Source organism: Rhinolophus sinicus, linkage group LG15 (genome assembly GCF_036562045.2).
Source record: "Rhinolophus sinicus isolate RSC01 linkage group LG15, ASM3656204v1, whole genome shotgun sequence".
NCBI lineage: Eukaryota > Metazoa > Chordata > Mammalia > Chiroptera > Rhinolophidae > Rhinolophus > Rhinolophus sinicus.
In genome coordinates this window covers 49,701,074-49,723,775 of record NC_133764.1, presented here as the reverse complement: position 1 = coordinate 49,723,775, position 22,702 = coordinate 49,701,074, and the positions used below count along the sequence as shown (strand labels likewise).

Here is a 22,702-nt window from a genome sequence, read left to right as displayed (position 1 = left end):
CAAAAAACTTGCCCTCATGGAGTTTATGTTCTAGTGGAGACAGATAATAATAAACAAATAATGAAATAGGAAACTGTCAGCTGGAAAAAGAAGAGAATTTAGCAGGTGATGTGATTCTGGCTGTGATTAGTGAATGTCCTCTCATTTCCATTCTCCTCTTCTTCCTGTGTAATTGAACTCCGGACACATAACTTCCCAGAATAAAGACTACATTTCCCAGGCTTTCTTGAATCTAAGTATAGCCATGCGACTAAGTCCTGGCTAATGGGATGTGAGCAGAAGAAACCTCTGGGAAATATTCTTAAAGAGAGGAGGTACATCTTTCTTTACCCCTTTCTCCTTCCTGTTAGCTGGAATGCAGAAGTGATGGCTGAAGCTCAAGCAGCCATATCGGACCATGAAGAGAAAGCCACATGCTGAAGATGCCACAAGATAGAAGGTATTGTGGGGGGGGGGGTCCCCTAACATTAAGGAGTACCATTACCAACCTGGGACCTCCTACCTCCAGACTTTTACATCAAAGAGAAATAAACTTCTGTCTTGCTTAAGCCAGTAAGGTTTTGCATTTTCTTTCACACACTGCCCACCCTGATTTTCCAGTGATAGAGTGGCTGGGGGTTATCTCTAAATGGGTGGTCAAAGTAGACGTTTTTCAGGGCAATATTTGATCTGAGACCTGAATTGTGAGAAGGAGCCAGCCATGGGAAGATGGGGGAGGAGCACCCAGGTAGGGTGGGGAGAGACAGGCAGGAATGGCACCAATGCCTTGGTGGAACTGAAAGGGGGGTGAGCAGAGGGCAGGAGTCGCCCAGAGCAGGAGTTATGCATTGCTCCACATGTGGGGAAGTCATGAAGATTTTACACAGGGGAATGATATCTTCTGATTTATGTTTCTGGAAGTTCACTCTGCCTGCTAAGTGGCATCTGCATTGTAGGGGGCCTGAGTGAAGCCAGGAGGCCAGGTTGGAGACTCCTGGGGTGAAGGAGAAATGAAATGATGGGTCTAGAGAGAGACAGTAGAGATGGAGAGAAGAGGATGGAACATGGAGGTCCAGTTGAGAGAATGAGCCATGCTTGAATGTGGAGCGAGGAAAAGAGAAGAATCAAGGAAGCAGTTCAGTTTGGGGACGTGGGGAACCAAGTGAATAAAGACTGGAGGAAGCCCAGGGTTTGTTTCTTTGCTTATTTATGTTTAGGGAAAATGCTTCGAATTAAATGTGTGTCCCTCATATTCCTTTTTCAAATATTAGTTGTCTCATCGATGCTTGCAGCAGTGAGGTAAGGGACTGATTTTTGCATTGAGTCTATTCAAAGTCAACAAACACACATGAACTATCAATTATGGGCAGAGCTGTCGGCCAGGTTTAAGGGTATGAGCCATGGTCCCTGTCCTCGGGGTTCAGGATCTGTGGAAGAGAAAGACAGGGCCATAGACCATCTCAGTAGAGTACACACAGGTGATGACACAGGTGGGCTTGGCCTGAGCCATCCCAATCTGCCAGGGCTAGGGAAGTATGGGGGCGAGGGGAGGCTTCACCAAGTTGGGGAGCCAAGAGCTGAGCCCTAAACGTCAAAACTTTAGTCCAGCAGATATGGAAAGGAAGGGTGTCTCAGGACAAGAGAATAGCACGTGTAAAGGCTCAGAAACCCAGGGAATACAGAACCTTCAGAGTAGGAAGTGTTAAAACTCTGAGAGCTTACAGCCCCACCTTGAACCCCCTCAGCAGATCCTTCCTCCCAGGACACCCCACTTCTCTGAGTGCTCTGGAGAGCCAGGCTGACCTCCCAGCTCTCTGAATCTGCCCTCTGACTTCTCTCTCCACATTTGAGGAAACCTCACCCATCCTCCCCCTCTTCCCTGACCACCCAGCTCTCAGGAGATCCTGTCTAACTGCTGAAAGAATGCTCAGAGTGACTTTTCTTTGCACAAATCTGACCTGGCTGCCCCCAGACAAGCAGAAGCCTCCAGGATGCCCCCCAGGGCCCAGCCAAGGATGTTGGGGAATGCAGGTAATGGGATGCAGGATCCCAAGGGAGGAGGGCTGGACAGGCTCATCCCTGAGTGCCTTTCCAGTTCCAGTCCCATCCCCCCTGTTCCCCTACTCTCCCGCCCCCCATCCGCCCTCAGCCCTGCCATTCTGATGACTGGCCCATTTATAATGTGCAGAGATGACTGCCCCACTTCTGTTCACCCCTAAACTGTCCTGCATCCCAAACCCGTGCTGCATCTTACACCTCTTGCTCCCTCTTCTCCTAATCATGAAGTTTTCTAAGACTCAGCTCAGAGGACCTCTCCCCCCCCCCCCGCCCCCACCCGGGGATATCTTCTCCACTTTCCAAGTTACGTGTCCCTCAGGCCCCCATTCTTTGTTCACACCCCTTGTGATCACATCCTGGTTCTTATGCGCTACCCCCTGTTCTCCCCACTGGACATGAAGTCCTTGAGGATAGATACTGCATGGCCCTGAATGACATGCAGGTGACATTCAGTCCCCATGGCTCCTTCTCTTTATTCATAACTCAATCCCTTACCTGTGACCAGAGCAGATTATATTCTCCAGCTCCTTCCCATCTGTCATCCATTTGGTCTTCACAACAGCCCAGAGAGGAAAACCAAGACCCTAAAAGGACGTGGCCAGCTCAAGGTCTCACAGCCCAGGCAGTACATAGTTCAGCATTTCCATTAATCCCAAATATCCCAGCCTTGGAGCACTTCCCTTTAGTGCAAAAATCCCAGTGGTCTGAGTCCCCAATCCATGAGGGCACAGGAAGTTATGTCTGCACCAGGGAATACCCACGGGTCCCTCCAAGTCACCTGGACAGACCCTGTCCTATCTGCCAGACTCCTGTCTCCCTTCAGTGGGTCACACATGCCATCTGGCCCTCCACTCACCTTAGCTGCCACTACAAACCATACTCCACTTTGCCCTGAACGTGAGCCCAGACCCTCCCTTCAGTTCCCCATGGGGAACTGTCCAACAAGGTTTTGCAAGGGGATTGGGGAGAGCAGCTGAGAATCTGCCACTGAGCACCAAAAAGCAGGTGTGAGATTTCGAGATGGGTCTACAATGCAGTGGTCACAGGCCCACACTTCTCCACCTAACACCTCATTGCCACGCCCGTTGCAAGGGACAGCTCACCTGATCGCCATGAAACCTCCTCTCCCGCCTGGAGTCTCAGCCTCTTCTCCTTCAGACCAAGAGAGAGAAAGCAGCGTCCCCTCCAAGACCCCCTGCCAAGTCCTCATGTCTCACTGAGGACGTCCTGCACCCTGGGATGATCTGAGACGACCAAGTCTTGTCCCCTTCAGGAAAACTCCACTCCCTGCCCATAGAGTCTCCTTCTGGATCAACCCGCCCCAACCCGAGGTCTGGGCTGTGTGGTCTGGAATAACATCATATGGGGGTGCAACCAAATCACTGTACCGGCTGGGCTTCCGGAGGCCCAGCCTGGGCATCCACCCTGGGCTCACCGCATTCTTGCCAACCTTGGGCCTTGGCTCCCAAACTTCTGTGAGCACAGATTTGGACCAAGACAGCTATGGACCTTGGGGAGGGGTCCTGGTAGGCTTCTCCCTTAGTACGCCAGGCAATGGCGGGGTAGGGGTGGCAAGAGGGATTCTCAGGGGGAGGGGGACAGGATATGGGGTGTGGGGCCCTGCAAGGCCAATCAGGACACTCTCTCAAGGTGTCTTGGGGCTTTGCTCAATTCCCCCACATGCTAGGCTTTCGGACCACCTCCCTCCAGCCCAGGGGTACGGCTAAGGAGGAGGCAAGCCTCTGTCTTGTCTTGTTTCTGCAGTGCGCAGCCAGGCACACGGGGCCTTCAGAGGAACTGAACCGACCCAAGTCCAAACTGGAGTAAAATGAGTGAGAGGAGCCATCGCTTCTTCCTGGAGAAGCATAAACAAGCAAAATATGCTGTTGAGCAGATTGGGGGCAATATCCTCATCCAGTTAGGGCAAAAAGAATGACCTAGAACACATGATGAGTGGGAAGGACCAGATGCCAATCTGCTCTGCTGCTGCTTGGGCGTCTGGTGGGCTGCAGGGGTGGCTGGGCAGATTCTGCTCCTAAGCCAGATGTTCCCATTTGTTGTCCCCCAACCCCACCCAGCCAGCTGCCAGTCCTTTCTGGGGCCCGGGAGAAGTGCTCCATTACTGCCTCCTGCACTCAGCTGCCTCTCAGCTCCTGGGACAGGCAGAGGGGCAAGGCACCTGGGCCCTTTGGGCTGTGGCAGAAAGGCAGGGCTGTCACACAGCCTTCATTGCCAAAGGCCGCAGGAAGCTGTCTAGTCCGGGCCAGATGCCACCCGTTGGGAAAGTAAGCACCAACCTGGAGTGGCAGGAGGCATTCCCCAGCCCCCTTTGGCCAGGGCCTCTCTGCTCCTGACTGGCATGGCAGGAGGGAGCCCAGGGCTTCGCATGACACGGAATGAAGCACTGAGCCCCAGCTCTGGCTCCCCCAGCCCAGGGGCCTGGGGCGAGTGGCCTACCTCTCTGCCTTTAGTGTCCTCATCTGTGAGAGGGGAAATCACAGTAACAAATGGCATGTTCCCCGAGGGGCTTGGAGAGCTCCGAGGCAGAATGCGTGTGAAGAGCGGGGCCCAGTGCCCTGCACAGAGCTGGGGTCCATCCGTCGGTTATTCTTGTCACTGAGAAGCCACTTTACCTCTCTGTCGTGTTACTTTCCTCCTCTATAAAATAGGGAGGCTGGAAGGATTCAGTGAGATCACTAAGGGAAGCCCCCAGCACAGTGCCTAGAACAGAAGCCCTCCGTAAAGAGGATTCCAGCTGCGGGGTCCGTCCCTGCCCTTTTCTCTGTGCCAGGACTCGGCAGTGCAGGCCTGTGGTGGAGACCCAGGAAATGGCTGTGGCATTGCTGGATATGCCCGGCTCTCTGTACTCATCTCTGAGTTTCTATTGTTTGGGTCTAAAGCAGGGAATCCCCAGGCTGGCAGAACCGGCACTCTCACTTTATAGATGAGAACAACAAAACCCAGAGAGGGGCAGGCACTTGCTCAGAGTCCCACAGCCAGTCAGTGTCAGAGCTGGGCTAGGACAGTTTCCTCTCTCCATGCCCAGACTCATGCCCACAAAAACTCTTTGCTGTCTGCTTTCAAACCTCTCTTCTTTCTTGCTGATCTGAACTCATCTTCCGGTCTCTGCCTCTTTAGCAACCAGAACCCAGGCATAAGTGACAAGCCCCAGCACCCCCAGGAGCAGAGACTGCCCCGTTGGGGGGGGTGTGGGGAGGGGCACAGCGTGGGCCAAGAATGTGAGCTGCTCTGGCCGGGGGGCCTAGACTAGGCTGCCGACAGAGGAGCCAGTGTACCCAGACATTGGGGCTTTGTGAGCTTGGAGTTCCTGTGTGGGGAAGGTTTTGTTGACCTGACATTGTTTCAAGTTGACTGAGTGACAGCATCTTAGCGCCCAGGAGCCAGCTCTTTGGAGCCAGCCAGGGTCTTGGGGAGAGAGAAGCTAGGGTGCCCTAGTCTGGGACAAGGAGGGGAAGGGGCTGCTTGGGCCCTGTGAGCACTGAGCAGGTCCCCATGGGCAAGGTTGCAGGGGAAGAGCGACTCCTGAGGGAAGACACTGAGAGAGGAGAGAGAAGGTGCCCGTGCAGGTTAGGGCCAGAGGGGCATGGCCGGAGTGAGAATGGACAGAGGCAGGACAGGGGTCATCCAGAGGTTGGGTAAGACCTGCCAGAAGGGTGGGAGCTCTGAGAAGCCAGCCATCAAACCTTAGTGCACGAAGGAAGACCCAGGAGAATCCTAGAGGCCGGGAGGGAGGCATTGGGGCTGGCCAGCGGGGTGGGGTGGGCCAAACTCACAGCTGTCCAGATGTGCAGGAGAGATAACTCTGTTTAGTGGGCACCCAGCAGGAGCAGGGCGGGGGTGAGGGGGGTGGGAAGGGGCTCCCTTGGCCCATGGGGCGGGCAGATTAGGAGGTGGCGGCATGAGTCAGGGGTTTGCAAGCTGCCCCCAGGGCAAAGGAGCAAGAACCTGTGCGGTTAGAGAGCGGGTGTGAGCTCAGCTGGTTGCAGAGGGCACCAGCAGCTGTAGGAGTTCCCGGAGGGACCCCAAGACTCGTGAGCAGGTGAGCAGGGAAAGTCTAGGGGTGGTGCTGCGGTGCTGGTCCTGAGGGTTTCTGCAGGTGCCCAGTGTAAATCTTTGCCCAAGTGGTCACAGATGCCTGACCTCCAAAAGGGATGCAGGTGGGAGGAGTGAGAACGTTTCACTGTGTGTTGTTACCCCTAAGGGCACAAGCCCATTGGCACCTGTAGCTGGGGTGAGTGGGGCGGCCAGTGTTAGGAAAACCAGCCAGTGTTAGAAGGAAAAAAAACTGGCACGTGGCTGCAAAGGTGTTTGTGGCTGGTGTGTGAGTGTATGTGTGTGGGGGGGAGGTTCCTTGGCAGGCCCCTATTTATGAGACCCTCAGATCCTACAGACACAAGTTTCACCCCCCCAGTCCCTTCTTTGTTCCATGTATGGGGATCCCTAGGCTACCCTACCTCCCTCCTAGGAGAAAAGTTGACATTGCTTCCCGTTTGGGACATTTCAGGGAATCTACCAGGGAGACCTGGTACTGTTCTACCCTAGAGAGTGTTTGGAGGAAAAGGAGGAGTCCCCTACCACCAGAAGATTTCAAAGCACTTAGGCTAATTCCATGGGAATTGAAGGAAAATCAGGGAGGGATGAAGATAGCAAGTCTGACCTTGATCATTATTAGCAGTGATAATGATGGCAAATGTTTATATAGAGCTCCTTATGTGCCAGACACTATTTTAAATGCTATATATATATCTATACATCTATATCTATATCTATATATCTATATATGATATGAACTTAATGTTATAACAGGTCTATGAGGTAGATACCATTATTAACCCATTTTACAGATGAGAAAACTGAAGTACAGAGAGGTTGAGTCACTTGCCCAAGGTCACACAGTTATGGCTAGTGGCAAGGCTGGGATTTGAACCCAGGCAGTCTAACTGTGGAGTCCACGCTCTTAATCACTAACAATAAGGTAGCTAATAGTTGTTTTCTCTTCTGGGGGGCAACTCAGTATAATGATTAGAGATGTAGCTGGAGCCAGTTAGGCCAGGGTTTAATCCTGCCTCTGAGACCTACCTACAAGGGGACCGAAGTAGGTAGACGTCTCTAAACTCAGCTTTCTCATCTGTAAAATGGGGCTAATGATATTATCCACTTCACAGAGTGGTTTGGGATTATGAGATAAAGCCGAACAGCTTGGTGCAATGCGGGCGCAATTACGCAAAGGTGGTGATATAACACCAGGGAGCCCTCCCTATCATCTGGTCACCCCACCCCCCAGCCCAGCCTCTTCCAGCTGTGCTCTACCTCCTGGGTTCCAGATGCCCCACTCACCTTATCTGGCCTTGCCCTGGCTTGCTGGCTGGCCAGGTGTTTGGTGTGCTTCCAGACACAGGGCAGCGATCAGGGAACAGGTTCTTATCAGTGACAGACAGAGCAAGGCCTGCAGCTGGGTGCTGGCTTGGCCTGGTGGGGGCAGCAATCTGGGTCATGGGTGCACCCTCTAAGGCCCCAGCTGAACTCAAGTCACCTCCATTCTCCCCTCTTCTCTCTCACTGATGTCTCAGAACCCTGGTGTGAAGGCCCCCCCATAGTACAGATGAAATGACAAAGGCCTAGAGAGAGGCTGGGAGCTACTCAAGCCTGGCCAGTCAGTGGCAGAGGCAGCCTGGATCTCTGGATTCTCTGGCCCTGGAGGGCCCCTCTAACCATCCCACCTTTCAGATGGGAAACAGAGGCCACAGTCCCAGCCCCATGAGTGGAACTTTCAAGACCTAAAGCTTTACACCTTTGAGGCTGCCAGGGCTCTGAGGCCCAGGAAGGGACAAGGCCAGAGAGGGGAACAAGAGAATAAAGATGGAAGAAGAGGCAAGCAGGGAACCTGGGGAGAAGGGCACAGGAGGAACAGAGAGGGAGAGAAAAGGTATGGGATCAGGATCCTCAAGGGGCATGTCCTGTGCAGTACAAACTGTCCCATCACCAGGCTCTGGGACCCTCCCATGGCCATCACTTACCCCACCACCCCCAAGGCAGGGACCCCTGCCTTTCTGTTTGGAGGGTCATGCCCCTCTCCCTACCTCTAAGGACTGCAGGGCCATCCATTCCTCCGAAAGGAAGTTCTTTGTTTAGTTCTTTCTGTATACACTCTCTGCCCTATTACCTCACACAACACCCAGCCCTGTCCTGCATGGTCCTAACTCTGTACATCTGCTCACCTTTCCTCACACCTGAGCTGTCCCTCCCCAGCTCTCAGCCTTTCAAATCCTACTGCTGCTCCTCGGTCCAGCACCAGTGTCTCCTTCAGAGACACTGCATCCCAAACTCCACCGAAGACTCCTATTCCTTCTCCTTCCATACAGATCCTTGGGACCCAGTACATTCCCCTTAGCCTGTCATGTGTTCCTGGCTTGTCTCCCAGTCAGGGCTGGGAGCTTCTTGAGAATAGGGACAGTGTCTTATTCATCTCAGCATCCCTCTTCTCAGCACCGTGCAGGCACAGAGTGGGCACATTTGTCAACATCACCCAAATCCCTGTCACCACAATGGGTGAGAGAGGAAAGGAATTCCCTCTACACCCAGCCTGGGGCCACCCTCGGGGACCCCTGTCCTCCCCTCAGGCTTGTCCTTGCATTCCTGGGGTGGGCATACTTTCCTCTCTGCTAGAGACACAACTCAGAAAACAGGCGCAGGACTCGGTAGTCTCCTGACTGGGTCCTAGGCATCCTGATTCCATAGTCCTAGAGCCCCAAGCCAGCAAAGGGACACATTCTTACATTCACTCTACATGTATTTATTGAGCACCTACTATGTGCAACCATTCTGCTAGGAGTGGGGGATTCAGTGGGGATTGAGACATGTAGGGTCTTCCCTTCTAGAGGCATTATCAGACAATATATGCACTAATGAATCAAGAAACCAGAAAATGACAAATTGGGTCAGTGAATGTTAGGATGGTCAGTGAAAGAATCTGAAGAGGTGACATTGGAACTGAGATATGAGAAGGGCTAGGGCGTAGGGGGAGGGGCCTCTAGGATGTGGACAACTGCCTGTGCAAAGGCCCTGGGGCAGGAAAGGGCTGGTAAGGAGGCCTATGGGATACCTGGGGAGAGAACAAAAGAGACGGAGTTCAAGATGAGGTGGGGGAGGCAAGCAGGGGCACCTCATTCAGGACGGCAGGCCATTCCCAAGGGTGCTACACCCCATGTCAGTGTGAAGTGGTCATTTCTGGGAGAAGAGGGTGTGTCGTAGAAATTCTCCGGGGAGCTAAGCCCCCTGAAGAGGGGACAGGTCATGCTGCCTTGAGGTTGCCTGACTCCTGGGGATGGGCAGGAAAAGAAACCAGGTGAGGACTGGAGAATGGAGAAGGGAGTCAGATTTGAAGGACACCCCCATCCTCCTCAAACACCCTTAGACTGATGCCAGCCAAGCTGCCCGATCTCTCCTGGCCCCTGCATACCTGCCCTCACATCTACAAATCCACACCCACATCTCCTTCCTCTGAACCCACTGTCTCCCAACACCTGGGAGCCCCCTTCACTCAAATATAGCTCCCTCTGGGGGAGAGCCAGGAGACCCCAAGATGTCTTGTGCCTCATTCAGCCTGTGCCCCTTCCCTGCAGGGACCTGCAGTGCGGGTTATGCTGGGGGCTTGGATCCCTGTGGATAATCGGAAACTCAGGACAGCACCATGGGGGATTCCCAGGTGAGTCTTTCATGGCATCTACAGGGCTCTTACCTTAGGGCTCTGGACTCCTACCTTCATGGGGGCTCAAGGAGCCCCTCATAGCCCAGTCCTGATGGCCGCTTTCCACAGGAGGATTACGAAGAGGGGCTGGAGGAGATTCTAGAGCAGGAGGAATATGAACACCCAGTCGGCCTTGTGGTCCAGGTGGAAGAGCCAGAAGGTGAGCCCTGTGTCCCTTTCTCTGCTGGTATGAGATGCTGAGTCCTGGACCCGGACAGTTGGGGAACGAGTCCTCCCCCCTCCTCCACACTCCCCCTGCCCCAGCCCCAGGGCTAGTTCTCCCACAATCCTGGCTGATTGAAGGATAAACAGAGTTTTGTTTGAAATGATCACAGGACGGAACTGGAGGGGTGGGGACGGGGCCAGTCACCCGTCACCGTCACTGCACCCCTTAGGTTTGTGAGAGGGCAGCCAGGCCTGTCTGGGACAAGGGCAGGAGGCCACATGTCACCCACGCCCATTCAATGCTGGCTTCTCGGCCAGGCACTAAGCTTGTTCTGGCAACTTCATTTTGTTTGAGGGGTCCAGAGGTCCTGACACATGGGGGGCTGTGGGGACCCCCAGGGCAGAGAGACATCAAGAAGACTTCCTCAGTCTGTCCAAGGTCTTAACTGGGAGCCCAAGGCAGGCACCTATTTACTGTCAACAGGACCTAAGTGCAGGCAATTGGTATTGAAGATAAGAGGCCCCTCTGGGAAATGAGGGTTGGGGGAGGGGGGTGTGGGGGCAATATAAGGGCAGACCCCACCCTGGGGCCCAGAGCTCAGCTTGGAGGCAAGGAGAAGCTATGGGCTGGTGGGATTGCTGAGGCAGGTGAAAAGAAGGAAGGGAATGGGACCCCAAAGGTGGCACAAGGGGAGGAGACCCTAAGAGACTCCTGAAAATTGACATTTAGGATTCTCCAATCACCTTGGAGATGACGCTCCCGAGCATCACTGAGGATGAGTCCCAGGTCCTCCACAGTGCTCAGATGGAGAGTGATAGAGCCAGGCTGGGCCTAGAACAGGCACGGGGAGCCACAGCCCACTGAGCGGAAGGGGAGGGGTGGGGGCACCAGGGGCCTGAGGCTCATGGTGGTGGCACAGGATTGTCGGGGGCAGCACTAACCAACCTCTGGGTTTTCAGCTGACCTCACCGAGCCAACAGCCACAGACTACCACACCACATCGCAGCCAGGCACCCACGAGGTGAGGACCCCAGCCTCCCCCAGTTCTCCTTCCTGTGTTGCTCTTGGGCCCCACCATTCTACCAGGGGTCGGGAGGTGTAGAGGGAAGGTGTGGAGGGAAGGCAAAGCTTCAAACAGGCAGCAAACAGGCTGAGAAGGAGTGGGGGTCCTGGGAAACCGGTAGAAGGGAAGAGGACAGTCCCCTTTCACTGAGGTGGGAGTTTGCAAACCAGAGAGAAACTAGCTGTTGGAGGTCTGAGCCTGCAGGCCCTGTGGCCCCGGCTAAGTTATCAGGTGCTCCCTGGGGAAGCACAGAATTAAATAATGCTCTTCTCTACCCAGGACCCCCACGTCCCTGGTGGGCCCCAGACTGCTTGGCTGGTTAGAAAATTGGGTTTGCCCTCAGGTAGGCCCTTGAGAGTAGCCACCTGGCCCCAAAGAAACCCAAAGACAAGCTGATTGACACGTCCGCTCCACAATCTTAGAGGCAAGAGATGACCCAATAACCAAAAGACTTCCCTCTCCTTTCCCTTCCAGTACCCACTCTATCACCCCTTTTAGTCTGGAGGGTCCCCAAATGCCTCTACAATGGGGTCAGAGGCCTGGTCAGGAAGCTAAGGAATAGAGCCAGGAGTGTGGGCTGTACCTACGGGACCCTCGAGCATCTCCCCATACTTCCCACCTCATTGACACTCCAGGCTGGAGCTCTGGACAGACCCTCTGAGCTCACGACCTGCCCCCAAGTGCTCCAGGGCCCTGGGCTTCCCACAAGCATCTCTCAGAACCTGCAGGGTGCCCACCATGCCCTGAGCTAGTCTCCTCACGGCCCTTCCCTGAGCCTGACGGACTAACTCAGGTCTATGGGGCTGCAGGTCTACGTAGAGCTGCATGAATTGGTGATGGACGAGAAGAATCAGGAGCTGCGATGGATGGAGGCAGCGCACTGGGTTCAACTGGAGGAGAACTTGGGGCCGGATGGAGCCTGGGGCCGCCCGCACCTGTCTTACCTCAATTTCTGGAGCCTCCTGGAGCTGCAAAGCACCTTTGCCAAGGGTGAGCCCTGCTGGGCCCCTCTGCAAACCCTGAATGTGAGGTTTGGTGGGGAGTAGGGCCACAGTCCAGCTGTCCAGCTTACACCTCCTCCACTGCCTTCAGGGACTGTCCTCCTGGACCTGTCAGAGACCTCCCTGGCCGGGGTGGCCAACCAACTGCTGGACAGGTTTATCTACGAAGAGCAGATCCGGCCTCAGGACCGAGATGAGCTGCTCCGGATTCTGCTACTCAAACACAGGTACCCCGGCTGGCCTGGGCATGGACTCCACTCCCCAAAAGCCCACCTTCCCAGCCCACCTGCCCCAAGCTCTCCCTGGAAGTCCAGTGGCCCTTCCCCCACCAGGCTGAGGCTTACTTTTCTTCTAGGATGGCTCCTGCTTCTATCACCTCTTTAGGGGTGGCCATGTCTCCATGCTCAGATTTGGGGGCCAATGGTCCCCAAGAGGGCGACTCTCAAGGCCCTTGCCTACATCTATTCATCTGACTCTACCTAGTTATTCCAGACAGAGGCCACCTGCTTACATCCACAGGCTCCTTCAGAAGAGGCTGATTCTCCTTCCTCCCCAGGGTCTCTCTCTAGTCCGGTCACTAAGAATTCCTACTTGATCCCTCCCACAACCAGTCTACTCTGCTGAGAGTCCAACCCGAACAACTTACTCAGCCCATGTCCCCTGTGTGTCCTGCAGCCATGCCGGAGACCTAGAGGCCCTAGGGGGTGTGAAGCCCACGGTTGTGACACGTTCTGGGGAACCCTCAGAGCCTCTGCTCCCCCAACACCCCTCACTGGAGACAAAGCTCTTTTGTGAACAGGTGAGCCCATACCAGGAGTGTGTGGAGAGAGCCAGAAAGCCTCAACCTGAACATGGTTAGAAATCAGAGTGGGGAGGGGAGGCAGGCGCCAGATGCTCCCCTTACCACCTGCCTTCCAACAGGGAGAGGGAGGTACAGAAGGGCGCTCGCCGTCTGGAATTTTGGAAAAGATCCCTCCGGATTCTGAGGCCACCCTGGTGCTAGTGGGTAAGCGGCGGTGCCCCTGCTATCATCCCTCCACACCCCTGCTTCCACCTCATCCTGACCCAGCCTGTCTCTACCTAAGGCCGGACCCCAGCAGCGCCCCCACAGCCTAGCGTGACCACGTCACATCCCCCATCTTCTCGCAGGCCGTGCCACCTTCCTGGAGCGGCCCATTCTAGGATTCGTGCGGCTGCAAGAGGCCGTGGAGCTGGAAGATACAGTGGAGCTGCCTGTCCCCGTGCGCTTTCTCCTTGTGTTGCTGGGACCCGAGGTCCCTCACACGGACTACACCCAGCTGGGTCGGGCGGCTGCCACCCTCATGTCGGAGAGAGTGAGGAGGGGCCAGCAAGGGCTGGGGGATCCCAGGAGCTGGGTGGCTACTGAGGCCCGTTCTCCAGCCTGGGCTAGCCTGGGTCACTTTAGCTTCGCTAACTTGGTCCATTCAGTCTAATCCAGCTGCTTCTGACCTGTCTGGCCAGGGGTAGTCCAGGCCTTTGTAGTCGGGTTCAGCCTTGCCTGATCCGGCCTGGCCTAGTCTGGCCACTCTGGCCTGGTTCTGCCTGGTCAAGTCCAGCCTGATCTGGTTCCGTCTGGTCTGCTGTAAGCCACCTGTGTTGTTTGCTTTAGTTCTTTCCCTTTTCCCCACTCAGGGCCTGCTCTGCCTCCCCAAAGCCCTTTCACAGTGGGGGAGGAGGAAAAGCAGTTTCTAGCAAGGAGTTGGGTGAGAGGGTTCTGGTCCTCGGGGGCCCGGCCGTGGACTCGAGTCCTTTTGCCCAGCAGGTTCAGACACTCCTGACCCTCTCTCTGGCCCCCAGGTGTTCCGCATGGATGCTTACCTGGCCCAGAGTCGGGGGGAGCTGGTGCGCTCCCTGGAGAGCTTCCTGGACTGCAGCCTGGTGCTGCCTCCCTCAGATGCCCCCTCAGAGCAGGCTCTGCTCAGTCTGGTGCCTGTGCAGAGGGAGCTGCTGCGGAGACGCTACCTGCCCAGCACTGCCAAGCCAGACCGCAGCTTCTACAAGGGCTTAGGTACCTGCCCCGCCCAGCCCAAGGCTTTCCGAGAGCCCCCACAGACCCTCAGACACCCCAGCACAGCCCTGTGAGCCCCTGCCTCCCCCCCTTCCCATCAAATGCCCTGGTGTCCCTTCTCCCTGTCCTCACGCCACCCCGCCTCCTTGGCTGCCCTATTCCCATCAGACAATACCCACCTCATCGCCTGTCTTCCCACACCTCTCCCTGCTGCTCCTGTGACCGTGGTCCTATCCTTCATTACAGATTTGAACGGGGGTCCAGGGGTCCCTGGTGGCCCAGATGACCCTCTGCAACGAACAGGCAAACTCTTTGGGGGCCTGGTGCGTGACATAAAGCGCCGTTACCCCCGCTACTTGAGTGACATCACAGACGCACTCAGCCCCCAGGTCCTGGCTGCCGTCATCTTCATCTACTTTGCTGCCCTGTCACCAGCCATCACCTTCGGCGGCCTCCTGGGTCCGTGCCTCTGTATGCCCCCAAATCCTTATTTCTGATCCTCTGGCCTCTGTGTGATCTCTGACTTCTGATCCGATTTAACACTCTGGATCCCTACATCAGTTTGCCCGTGAAATGCTCCACTGGCCCCTGGAAATGATCTCCTGACTTTGACCTCACTGTAACTTCTACCCACAGGCGAGAAGACCCAGAATCTGATGGGGGTGTCAGAGCTACTCATCTCCACTGCGGTGCAGGGCATCCTCTTTGCCCTCCTGGCAGCTCAGCCCCTGCTTGTGCTTGGCTTCTCAGGGCCCCTGCTCGTGTTTGAGGAAGCCTTCCTCTCGGTAGCTCTGTTCTGGCCCCACTGTGACCCTAAATGGCCCCTGGTCCCCCCTGCCTGATGCACAGTGTTGGGCCCATTTGCCTGACCCTAGCTCCCTCTGACCACCCTACAGTTCTGCAACAACAATGACCTGGACTACCTCGTGGGCCGTGTGTGGATCGGCTTCTGGCTCATCCTGCTGGTGGTGCTGGTGGTGGCCTTTGAGGGCAGCTTCCTGGTCCGCTTCATCTCCCGCTACACTCAGGAGATCTTCTCCTTCCTCATCTCCCTCATCTTCATCTATGAGACCTTCACCAAGCTAATAAAGGTGGGACTGTGAACATACATGGGCGTGTGCATGTGTGAGACTGGGTATAAACTCTGACTGTGTGTGTCACTGCACACATGTCTGTATGACATTTGTATGGCCGTGTTCTCATGGTATGTGACTATGACCACATACATGTTGACACCTGCTGCCGGTATTGCTATGGCTGTGCAGAGTGACTGTGTATGAGAGGGTACTTCTGTGTGCACATGTCTGCATTTATAACCACACCCAGAGTGACTAATGGGCAACTTGGTGTTTGAGACTGAAATGGGAAACTGCATGTGTGGTGGGGGCCGTGGGGGTTCTCAAGGCTCTAAAGTCCACCCTCCCTCTCTTACACTTGCCCTCAAGAACCACAGGGTCTGCAGATAGAGTACTCTGCCCCCTCAGCTCTGTCACTTTAAATCATGCCTGCCTCTGTATTTACATTTTATATGGAGGAAGATGGGCAATGTATTTCTCTCCCTGATTCTGTTGGTTGGTAGATCTTTCAAAGTCCTTGAAGCCCTTTGTAGGAACCTCCTTGACACTTGTGTCCTCCTCGTCAGGCTTCTCATCTCTCCCAGGCCCTGGGTGTTCACACACACACAAACACACACACACTCATTGCCTTCATGGCCCACCCCACCCAAGCCTAGCCTGGTCCTCACTCCTGAAAAACAAGCTGTAGAATCCCATTGCTCCTCTGTTACCATGTCAGCTGAGATAAAAGATAGGTGAATGGATGATGGATGGATAGATGGATGGATGGATGGATGGATGGATGGATGGATGGATGATGGATGGATGATGGATGGATGGATGGATGATGGATGGATGGATGGATGATGGATGGATGGATGGATGGATGAATGGATGGATGGATGGATGGATGGTGGATGGATGATGGATGGATGGTGGATGGATGATGGATGGATGATGGATGGATGATGGATGGATGGATGGATGATGGATGGATGGATGGATGATGGATGGATGGATGGATGGATGGATGGATGGATGGATGGATGGTGGATGGATGATGGATGATGGATGAATAATGGATGGATGATAGATGGATGGATGGATGGATGGGAGGGAACACAATGCCTGGTTTTCTGCTGCAGATCTTCCAGGCCCACCCACTACAGCAGCATTATCAGCACAACGTGACAATGGAGCCCAAACCTCAGGCCGCCCTGCCCAACACAGCCCTCCTCTCCCTTGTGCTCATGGCTGGCACCTTCTTCTTTGCCATGATGCTGCGCAAGTTCAAAAACAGCTCCTACTTCCCTGGCAAGGTCAGCACATCATCTCCCCCTGCCCTTGCCTATACTGCTCTATCCTAGGCCAAAGCACCCCCCCCCCAATTTTCCCAATGCCACTAGCTCCCCTTTCCAATTAGTTCCCAATTCCAAGCCTCCCTGGCCCCTTACTCACCCGGGTCTCACTCTTCAGGCAAGCCCATCTCCCTTTCTCAGCATGCCCAGGCTGAGAACCCAGGGGGAGACAGGGACAGTGCTTGGGAGGGGGTGGAGAAGCTGTGGAGTCAAGCGTGGGGCTGGGCCAAGGGAAGAAGAAAGCAGGCAAGTACATGGAGGTGCAAGACAGAGCATTAGATGTTGACAGTTCCTGTGGAAAGAGCAGGGCTCCCAGGGTGAAGATGGGGTAGAAATGGGGGCAAATGAGGGGTGCGAGCAACTGGGCACTAATCACTTGTTCCTCCACCTGCCCTCAGCTGCGACGGGTCATTGGGGACTTTGGTGTTCCCATCTCCATCTTGATCATGGTCATGGTGGATTTCTTCATCCAGGACACCTACACCCAGGTGACCCTCTCTTTCCACCCTCATTTCATTCTCCCAGCATGCCCCCTCCCCAGAACAGCTTTCCCAAACTGAAGCCAGGTATAACTACCCCTACCTTATCCCTGTCTCTCCTTGGAGCCCCACATTCCTCCCACAGCCTTACAGGGCCCCTCTGGCTGAAGCAAGGGCCTGGATCAGGTTGTCCCCTTTACACCTTAACCCAGGGCATCAAGAAAGAATCTGCTTTGGGGTCAGGCAAATCTGAGTATGAATCTCACTTCTGCTACCAAATAGCTGTGTGATGCAGGGCAAGCTACATAATCTCTCTGATCCTGTTTCCTCATCTATAAATTTGGGAATGAGTTGTAATGTGAAGGCTTAGTGTACGGACAGGGTACAAAATAGGTGCTCAATATAAGTAAGTTGCCTACTGCCCAGAATGCTAGCTCCCCATCTCCACCTTTCCCCATGCCCCTGCCCAGTGTTCTCACCAGCATCCCCCTCCCACAGAAACTCAGCGTACCTGAAGGCCTCCAGGTGTCTAACACCTCAGCTCGGGGCTGGGTCATCCACCCACTAGGCTTGCGCTCCCCGTTCCCCACCTGGATGATGTTTGCCTCTGCCCTGCCTGCACTGCTGGTCTTCATCCTCATCTTCCTTGAGTCCCAGATCACCACGTAAGAGCCAGGGTGGGGCTGGGCCTGGGAGAGTCTGAGGCAGGACGGGAAAGGCTCCAGGCAGGCAAGACCCCAAGGACTGATGCTAGTTTCAGCGGAACGTGTGGCCCTCCCGTCTTGCAGGAATGACCGACAGGCAGAGGCAGAGCCAGGGCTTGTGGGACCTGACATTTTCTAATTTGAAGAGCCTTTTCTAAGAAAAAATACAAAATGAGAACTACAAAATTAGGTGCCAGATCTTAGAAGGAGCCTGTACCAGTGAAGCTCCCTGAAGCCTCTGCTACATTAACTTTGAGTAAATCTGCCTGTGGATATTCTAGGTGGTGTCTGAAGACACTTCTGCCCTTAGAGTCTGAATTCTCAAGATAGGGTGGGAGGGAAGGGAGCAAGGAAGTCCAAGGGAGATGGGCACAGAAGGATAAACGGAGGTAGAGTGAGAGACCCAAGAATGGGAAGGAAGGAGGGTCAGAGGGGGTGGGTGAGGGAGAGTCCTGCTCACCCCTGGCCTTCCACACCTCCAGGCTGATTATCAGCAAACCCGAGCGTAAGCTGATCAAGGGCTCCGGCTTCCACCTGGACCTGCTGTTGGTCATTGGCATGGGCGGAGTGGCCGCCCTCTTTGGGATGCCCTGGCTCAGTGCCACCACGGTGCGTTCCGTCACCCACGCCAATGCCCTCACTGTCATGGGCAAGGCCAGTGCTCCAGGCGCTTCTGCCCAGGTCCAGGAGGTCAAGGAGCAGAGGCTCAGCGGACTCCTGGTGTCTGTGCTTGTGGGTAAGTGAGGGTGGGCCACACTCTCCACCACCCTCCGACCCCTTAAGATCACGTGCCCCCTCCAGCCCTCCTGACACACCTGCTGTCCACATCTCCCCACTGTCACTTATTCACATCATGGAATTCTGGAGAAAATGCCCAATGCACTGAGATGGGCATCTGAGCAGGGAAGGAAGGAGGGCTTCTCTAGACAGAAGTTCGGTGACCCGTGGGTTATAGCCCTGCCCTGCTGCTAACTCGGTATTCCCCCTTGTCTCTGGGCCTCAGTTTCCCTGTCTGCACCATTAGAGGGTTCATTAGATGCCCCTGAGCTCTCTGTAGCTCAGCTGCTCTATGATGCAAAGGGCAGTGCTGCAGACATAATCTGGGTGTGAGGGAGGAAAAGACAGATAGGCACCGGGGTTGATCCGAGTCTAGAGCACCTGAGTCCAGCTGGACTTGGTGTGGGCAGTGCCATGGTCACTGATGGAGAGGCCAGGGAAGTTTCTTATAGGAAGTGAAGCTGTTGGTAGCTAGAGGAGGGTTAGGGTTTGGATAGGTGGAGGGTAATAGAGGCATTCTGGGCTGGGGTGAGGGAAAATGTGGGCTTTTCTGACCTCTTTGACCCCTTTGCCCCCAGGGTAAAGGAGTAGGCTTTGAAGTCAGGCAGGCAGGAGCTGTGTGGCCTTAGGCCAGTTACTTAACCTCTCTGAATCTATTTCTTCTGTCTGTAAAATGGGGGTAATCCCTATTAAGAGAAGCTACAGAAAGGGCCAGACAGAATCTGTGGCATCACTGCCTGGCCCCTGCTGGTGCTGGTCCTCCGGGGCGTGTGGGGCTGATCGCTTGGTTCTCCCCATAGGCGTGTCCATCCTCATGGGGCCCATCCTGTCCCACATCCCCCTGGCCGTGCTGTTTGGCATCTTCCTCTACATGGGAGTCACATCCCTCAGTGGCATCCAGCTCTTTGACCGCATCTTGCTTCTCTTCAAGCCGCCCAAGTACCATCCGGATGTGCCCTTCGTCAAGCGGGTACAGGGCACTCCAGCTGCCCAGTCAGGGGTGGGGCGGGGGTGCTGGGCGCCGGGGCAGGGCAGGCGATGACCCCAGCTTCCACCTGCAGGTAAAGACCTGGCGCATGCACTTGTTCACGGGCATCCAGATCATCTGCCTGGCATTGCTGTGGGCAGTGAAGACCTTCCCGGAGACCTCGCTGGCCCTCCCCTTCGTCCTTATCCTCACGGTGCCCCTGCGCCGCCTCCTGCTGCCACTTATCTTCAGGAACCTGGAGCTCCAGTGTGTGAGTGGCTGCTCCCCACCCCCACCCCTCAAGGCCTGCGGTAGGAGGGAGGGTACAGAGAGGGCAAGGGCCAGAGGGCAGGACTCCAGAGCTGGGTCAGGGAGGGCTCATCAGAGGGGGTGGGTCTCAGAATTAAGGAAGGCAGAGAGTGGCATGGGGCCTGCGTCCAAATCCTGGCACTGCCACATCCTGGTGGACGACCTGGAGCGAGTGGCCTCGTTTCTGTGTGCCTTGGGTTTGCTCATCTATGAAAGGAGGAGTAATGACAGAATTGGTTAAAGGGTTAAAAGACACACAGAGTGTGTTCTATGTGAGTTGTCCCGACCACTGAGTGGCTGGTCCTGTGGTCTTCCAAATCATTTTGGACAGAGTTGTTCCTCCAGTAAAATTCTTCTACAACGTGACAGAGGTCACTATGGATGTGCCCTGGTGAAGGGTCCCCTGTACAACCTCTGGAGGTCCTCCCCTGCTTGGACACCAGGTCCCCAGGGGCTCCTCACCGTTTGGAAATCACTCATGTTGACCAACCCTAAGGGGCTCCGGATCAGGACAGGACTTGTCCAAGGTTCAAAGAGAGCCAGGCCCTCTCCTAATTCTAGAGGCGCTTCTCGGTGCTGTGGTAGGGCTCGTCTGGCCTCTGGGCCACTCAGCCTCTCTCCTTCCTACCCCGCTCTCCAGCTGGATGCTGATGATGCCAAGCCAACCTTTGATGAGGAGGAAGGTCAGGATGAATACGACGAGGTGGCCATGCCTGTGTGAGAGGAGGGCCCAGGTCCAGACCCCTCCACCATTCTACTGCTTCTCTCTCTCAGGAAAAGCAAAAGCTCACGGGCACCTCATGAACTCCCAGGTCCATTGTGGGGCTATAGCTGAGGCCCCGGGGCTGTGGGTTGGGAAAGGAGGGGGTGTCTAGGAAACCTTCCATGATGGGTACACTGGCTTTTCTGGCTGGAAATGGCCAGTGGAGCCCACATTAAGGCATTTGCTGTGCAGCCTCTCCTGCTGCCATGCTACCACCTGGGGATACTGTGTTGGGAGACTTAGAGCTGAGTCCCACCTCCTCATGGCACAGATAGGGGCAGTAGTGAGGGTGGGAGTCATGGGGGGGTCAAATTCCTGCTTGCTGTGTGACCTTGGGCAAGTCCCTTAACCTCTCCAGCCTCTGCTTCCTCTTCTGTAAAATGGGTATATTGAAAATAATACCCACCTTACAAGATGGTTACTGAGGACCAAAGATAAACGTGAACAAAGGGCTTTGTAAACTCTGAAAGGACTATTATACAGTAGTCATCGTTCTTCTTCAAGCCTGCCTGAGGTCACACAGCTCCTGAGCCATACAGCTGGGATTTGAATCAGGTCTCCTGACTCTGAGGCCAAAGCTCTGTGCTCTACTTCAGTCATCCACCTTCTCATGCTGACAGATGCCCCTGCTGACTCCTTCTTTCCCCTTCTCTTCTCCCAACCCCGACCCAGGGACCATTTTCTCTGGAGCAGAGGGAGGTGTCCTGGTGAGGGCAAGGTGCAGTGTGAGGAGACAATCAGGGCTAGGACTCAGGACTCCAAAATGCTTGCTTCCTCCCCCCCATGCTCTCAGTCACTCACCATTCATTCATTCCACAAACATTTACTGAGCCTCTGGACCTGGTGGACACAGAGGTGACTGAGATAAGACCTGCCCAGGGGCAGGGGGTAGGGAGGCAACACACAGTCTGTTCTATATTAGGATGGGGGGTGAAGGGAGGGAAGAGATGGGGAAGGAAAGGGGAGGGAGGTTTGTAATTTACTGACTGTGTATTTTCTCAGAGCTATTATTGTACTTTGGCTACACACACACACACACACACACACACACACACACACACAGACACACACACACATGCGCGCACTCTAGCCACCCATTAGAGACCCACTGTCCCCAACCCTACCAATCCAAATCTTGAGGAGAACCCAGATTTGACCACTTGGGATAAGAGATAATGGGTTCCACAGAATATGGGCAAAATCTATTTTTTTATAAAACAAAAATATAAAAAGAGTTGAAAGAACTGGAAATGGTAAGAGATGGTTGAAACTGGGAATCATGGTGTCAGAAAAGAAGGCTACGGGGTCCTGATGGAAGGCCCTGGGGTACATTCCTAGAGATGACAGGTGCCTCCCACCACTTCACTTTCTCTGCTTCAGTTTCCTCTTCTGTAAAATGGGGACAATAATGGTACCTATCTTTAAGGTTGTTATAAAGATTAAATGAGACCAGTGCATGAAAAGCTCTAGCTTAACACAAAGGCTGTCCTCAGGCGTCAGAAGAAAAGCTCAATAAACAATAGCTCCTGGTGTTGTTATTCTGATTAAGATGTCTCTGCCCCCTCCCTCCCTCTGCTCCTTGAACACTGCTAAGAAAGTGGGAAAAAAATTACCCACTCTGCTAGCACCCTTCCCCTCGATGCTTGGGAATAGGTTTGGCCAATAAATGCATCTGTGGTGGAATGACTGCTTTGCTGGAATTCCCCTCCCACAGTTGGCCCCCAAAGGGTCTTGGCTAGACCGTGGAGTGTGAAACTGGTGCAGGGCTGCAGCCCTGGGAGGAGGGAGGGGACAAGGAGAGCCAGGCAGGGGTGGGGCAGGGGGAGGGCGGCACGAGCTGGGGGAGGGGCAGGGCTGATAACCCCCAAGCCCTAGGGTGGAGAGGGCCAGCACCCTGTGAGGGTGGAGAGCAAAGGAAGGCCAGTTGATGCTCAGGATATCCTTTCTGTCCAGAATGTGAAAGAGCCATGGGGGTGGGGAGAAGGCCTGTAGGGGGCCTGGCCCCTGCCCCTGGGACTGTGGACCCCACATCCCTTTGCACCAGTCAGCCCCTTAGCCTGGCCTCATCAAGCTGGGCCACACAAGTGAGGCATCAGCGGAGAGGAAATGCGGTTTGCTGTCAATCTCCTAGAAATAGCATCTCTTGACCAGCTTTCCACTAACCTCCACTCTGATCCCCTTGGAGGCTCTGCTCCCTCATCTGTACCCCCACCCCAACCATCCCCA

General features: G+C 54.8%; 1 protein-coding gene and 1 long non-coding RNA gene across 4 annotated transcripts; one reads left to right on the top strand and one right to left on the bottom strand.

The window, feature by feature from the left end:
* Nucleotides 1-971: 971 nt before the first annotated feature.
* Nucleotides 972-9,932, bottom strand: LOC141568840 (uncharacterized). Its single transcript, XR_012492064.1, has 3 exons — nt 9,818-9,932; nt 2,533-2,621; nt 972-1,406 (listed from the first exon to the last, which is right to left on the bottom strand). It is a non-coding gene; the product is annotated as an uncharacterized LOC141568840 (long non-coding RNA).
* On the top strand, nt 5,942-22,020 carry SLC4A1 (solute carrier family 4 member 1 (Diego blood group)). 3 transcript variants are annotated; one of them, XM_019752323.2, is made up of 20 exons: nt 5,942-6,097; nt 9,681-9,763; nt 9,875-9,965; nt 10,931-10,992; nt 11,844-12,024; nt 12,127-12,262; nt 12,711-12,834; nt 12,957-13,041; nt 13,185-13,369; nt 13,854-14,064; nt 14,311-14,523; nt 14,701-14,849; nt 14,961-15,155; nt 16,265-16,438; nt 16,876-16,965; nt 17,455-17,621; nt 18,143-18,396; nt 19,238-19,407; nt 19,499-19,675; nt 20,354-22,020. In XM_019752323.2, the coding sequence occupies exons 2-20, from the start codon at nt 9,749-9,751 to the stop codon at nt 20,432-20,434; spliced, it is 2,760 nt and encodes a 919-aa protein (XP_019607882.2). In that variant the 5' UTR covers nt 5,942-6,097; nt 9,681-9,748; the 3' UTR covers nt 20,435-22,020. The 3 variants fall into 3 exon arrangements, with proteins under 3 accessions (XP_019607882.2, XP_074175758.1, XP_074175759.1); XM_074319657.1 differs by lacking the exons at nt 5,942-6,097; nt 9,681-9,763; nt 9,875-9,965 and adding an exon at nt 10,560-10,614; XM_074319658.1 differs by lacking the exons at nt 5,942-6,097; nt 9,681-9,763; nt 9,875-9,965 and adding an exon at nt 10,572-10,618.
* The last annotated feature ends 682 nt before the right edge of the window (nt 22,021-22,702 follow it).

Bases quoted from the DNA above. Each gene is read 5' to 3' on its own strand.
- SLC4A1 (XM_019752323.2), top strand. The intron at 10,993-11,843 runs GTGAGGACCCCA...ATGGGGCTGCAG, and splicing joins CGCAGCCAGGCACCCACGAG to GTCTACGTAGAGCTGCATGA. The intron at 14,850-14,960 runs GTAGCTCTGTTC...ACCACCCTACAG, and splicing joins TTGAGGAAGCCTTCCTCTCG to TTCTGCAACAACAATGACCT.